Genomic DNA, 4,307 nt, shown 5'->3' with positions numbered 1-4,307 from the left:
TTTTTTTTTTTTTTTTTTTTTTTTTTTTTTTTTTTTTCTTTCTGTCTGACAGTTGTTGGTTTATTGACGTTTTTAGATGAACGACCAAGCCGCGCCTGAGTACGTGAATTCTAAAACGGCTGTGTGGTGGGACATGGACACCTGCCCACTTCCCGATGGTTACGATGCTCGCCGGGTCCGCCCAAGTATAGAAGGGGCCTTGAAGGATTTGGGATACTATGGTCCTGTAACCATCAATGCCATGGGCAACCTGGAAAATGCACATCCTCACGTCCTCCAAGGGCTCTCTTCCACTGGAATCCTTCTTCAACACACCAGTTTGTTATTTATCCTCCTGAATTTATTTTTTTTTTTATTTTATTTTTTTTTAGTAACTTTGGTTTCTTCAACTGTCCTTTTCCTTTGTTCATACAGCTAGGGTACGCTCATATATTTATCATGATTTGAGTATGTTCAAAGTTGATAATCCACCACCAGCTACAATAATGCTCATATCTGATCAAGTGGAACCCGTGTTGTCTATCTTCCTTTCTCTGGATCATCAAAAGAGTTACTACAACCTTGTTCTGGCACGTACATTTACTCCTCCGAGTATGTCACGTCTCTGCCATACTGCAGAGTGGCTCTGGCAAACCCTACTGGCTAGGTCTCCGGAGACAACAAGTTGTGTTCTTCGCAACTCTGCCTCGTCATTTCTTTGCGGATCATGCAACTTTACTGCCCTAAGCGTTACAGATTTCAGCAGGCATCTCTCCTCTGAAGAACATAAAAAAGAAGTAAGTTCATCCCTCATCTCTCTCTTACTTGCTTGCATCAGTTTGCATTTTTCTTTGTCTAAACTATTTGAGAGTTTCTCAACAGGAGTTTTTTTCTATCAAGTCTAGCCTGCCAGAGGACAGTGACGAGGGCGAGGAATCAATGGCAAAGGCAAGTTTTAATTGTAATTGGTTTTAATTGGTTTTCACAGTCCAAGCATCATCTCTCCAAAATACTCATTTCTTCAAAACAATTGTTGCAGATTCCAAAGCGAAAACGTTCGAGGAAGAAAAAGCATTCCGGATGACTCATGTACTTCTTTTTAATAGGCGTCCCCTCCCGGCGTGGCCGCCCATGATAATCTTAAGCCTTCAACAAAGATAAATGGTTGCACGAGTAGATCAGTTTTTATTTTATTTCCCGTTTCTGTCTTTTGTGTTCCCAGGGATGATTTGATTTGAGGAGGACTCGTTTGAAGTTCATTTTTATATGGATTGCAATGGATAATTTATGTATTTCAAAAATCTCTGTTTGATAAATTACACCTCGACTATACTTGTCTTGTACTTAGTTTGTCCCTTCCTAATTATATAAACTGTTCAACAGTGGTCTCCTTCCTTCAAAGAAGGATATTGCGTGGGGAACTTCTGGTGATAACTGTCAACCGAAAATAGTTTCTGCAAAAAAACATTTTTTTAGAGAAGTCCAAAAATAAAAATTTCTTCCCATAAATAAATCCAGATATTCAGATCCAGATATGCATGACAAAAAGAGCATTTTCTTGAGGCCTTTAGCCTGATTGCCTGTGGTTATACCGATATGGTTCTTAGCTATTATCTTTCCGTTCTTCGGTCCAATCAATTCAGCTGTTGGTGCTCTTCTGGTTAGCTTTACCGTCTATATCAACCTTGCCCTCGCACACATGCTCACTTACCGATCTGCTTCCACTCGTCAGGTTTGCTTTTACAGATCTTCTCTCTTTAACTAGCGACATATATAAAACTCAAATTAAATATCGAAATATTGGATCAGAGCAGCACCATCTTCCAACCTCCTCCTGCTTAGGAACCTGGCAACTCAATCAACCATTTATCACCTGTGGAAACAGAGAAACAATCTGATTTACAACCAGATATCCTTACCGGCCACAACACTCTTCCACAACATCGACAGAGAGCTGAGAAACATCATCTCAGCAAGGAGACATAGAAAGCGTTTTCACTCCCCCAAGGTTTTATGGTTGAGATAAAGGAAACTTAGTAGGTTTAAAATGTGGTTCATCTTGTTTTTTATTTCTTTTTTGCCAAGATGGATCAGGTTTAAGTTATTGCTCTTGTAAGAACTTCTAATCATCAATTGATATTTACAATTTAGCAAAAAAATATCGAAACTACAAATGGTTTACATTTTGCGCTATAACATGATTAAGATATTATAACATCTTACATGCATAGACGCAAAACATTATCGTAGATTGATTGAAAACAATGGTTTACATTTACAAATGTTACCTATAATCAAAATAATTCTCCTAATGATGTGCAATTATTAAATAATTCTATAGTTAGAAATATTGGCATTGGAGGGTATAAAGGTCTTATTCAAGAAGGATATATAGGGTTCACTGAAGATGAGATCATCACCCACATTTTTTACTGACGTTCCCTCCAAAAATTTTTTTTAACAACTTGAATTTATTAATTTACATATACCATGATAAAACATCAAATAACATAAGAAACAATAACTAAGAAACAATAAATCTGAAGAAAAACTCGAAAATGTTGTAAATATAGGGTTTAGAGACTGAATATTTTTCTGTGTTTTATTAATGAATCATTTGGTTCCTTATATAGGGATTACAAAGAGTAGATAAAAGGAAAGTATTCAAAACCTAATCCAACAGGAAATAGGAAAACTAAAGATAACAAGGAAAAGGAAAGCGTCATAATCCTAAGACGGTCTAAACCGACCGTCTCTCTCTCCTCGGACGACCGATTCTCTCTCCTCTTGGTCACGGCCGCGGCTGGGCCTAGATGTGGCCGACGGGCTTTCTCCTCTTGTCTTGGTTAATGGCAATCCACTCCATGATTTATAACACTCCCCATTAGATGCCATAACCATACAGGATTTGTAGTACGCTTCATGTTGCCTCATAAAACCTTTTCTTTTATCTCTATCTTGTAACCCTTATATAAGAGATGTCTTATTCATTTATGGAATACACAGAACTATTTAGTCTTCAATCTTCTAATTACAACACGTTATCATCACAATTTTTCTCAGCAATCTAACCTAAAATCGCCAAACCAAGTTTCATTACTGAACCGTAATTAGACCACTTTGACCTCTCGGATCGTTTCTCATGTCCTTTGACATCGAGTGTCCCGGTAAAGCATATGTGCTAAGCAATGTGAATCACATTGTCCTCGGAGATCACTATTGGGTCTTTGCAAATTGTGTTTGCATGTGTCCATGGTCTAGACGTGTTTGTCTACTGTCAAACTCTTTTCTTTGACCATTATAATCACCATCGACCATGTATCAATCTGGTCGATCTATGTTCGAGTCATAGACCTCGTCCATACGTGTCCACTACTTGTCTCATGAGTGTTCAAATCATTACTGTGAGTTTACAATCTCTAATTATGGCTCTGTGGCCGAACACTCTCATGGATGTGGACATCGATTTCTTTGCCTTAGGTAATGCCGTATTCATTATTCTTTGCATTCCTATCTTGATGATGATGGTGTCTCATGACCTTAGTTGATGTGGATCATATCACACGCTAAGTATACATTATTAGGTCATGGACTTCGGCTTTCACGAGTTTATGGACTACAATACTTTATATCCAACAGATAAGGATAGATTAAACATCTCCTCTTATCCTTACGACAAAACTTTGTGGAGTTTATACAGCAGCAGACCGTTCTGCTATGCCGGATCCTTAAGGGATCTGATTGTCGGATTGCAACCTGATGGTTGATCTTTTCTACTAGCCCGTGATCAAGAAGAAAGGCTGGACACCTTAAGCTGAAGGGCTGGACACATTTTATGGCCGATGGGCTTAAGAGCCGGACGCCGTTTAGCAGAAGGGGCCGGACGCTTTTAGCTGAAAGCCGGATGCCATTTAACTTAAGGGCTAGACGTCTTTAGTCGAAGGACCGGACGCCTACAGATACGTTATGTATCAGTCTACTAACCTCCTTTAGGTTTAGTACAAACATAAGGGATTTCAAATGTATATGGACTGTTATTGGATTGTCTTTTATACAACTCCAAGATCATGCGTGATCGCTTTCTTTTACATATTATATGCAGCTGCTTTTCAGTCCATGAATCAGCTTAGGAACAAAGCTGTTCTTTCAATTTTATCCAGTGATCCATATGCTGCTTTACTACATCATTGTATCTAATTCTTTCTTATGACCATACCATTGTCAATTTCAAAAATCTGTAGCAGCAACCACCACATTTGAGTTTATCTCCTTATAATCTGTTCCTTTGATCTCTGTGAGTACCTTGTGTAACAAGCTATAATCAAATG

General features: G+C 38.3%; 1 protein-coding gene across 1 annotated transcript; it reads left to right on the top strand.

The window, feature by feature from the left end:
- Positions 1-76: 76 nt before the first annotated feature.
- On the top strand, positions 77-1,309 carry LOC106340492 (the record flags this gene model as incomplete). Its single annotated transcript, XM_013779366.1, is given in 4 exon segments — positions 77-317; positions 415-776; positions 862-927; positions 1,019-1,309. Coding segments are annotated over 4 exon segments (714 nt in total), but the record flags the coding sequence as incomplete, so codon positions are not given.
- Between the last annotated feature and the right edge of the window lie 2,998 nt (positions 1,310-4,307).

This window comes from Brassica oleracea, chromosome C4 (assembly GCF_000695525.1).
Source record: "Brassica oleracea var. oleracea cultivar TO1000 chromosome C4, BOL, whole genome shotgun sequence".
Taxonomy (NCBI): domain Eukaryota; kingdom Viridiplantae; phylum Streptophyta; class Magnoliopsida; order Brassicales; family Brassicaceae; genus Brassica; species Brassica oleracea.
The sequence above is the reverse complement of the archived record's forward strand: the minus strand, read 5'-3'. Positions and strand labels throughout refer to the sequence as shown.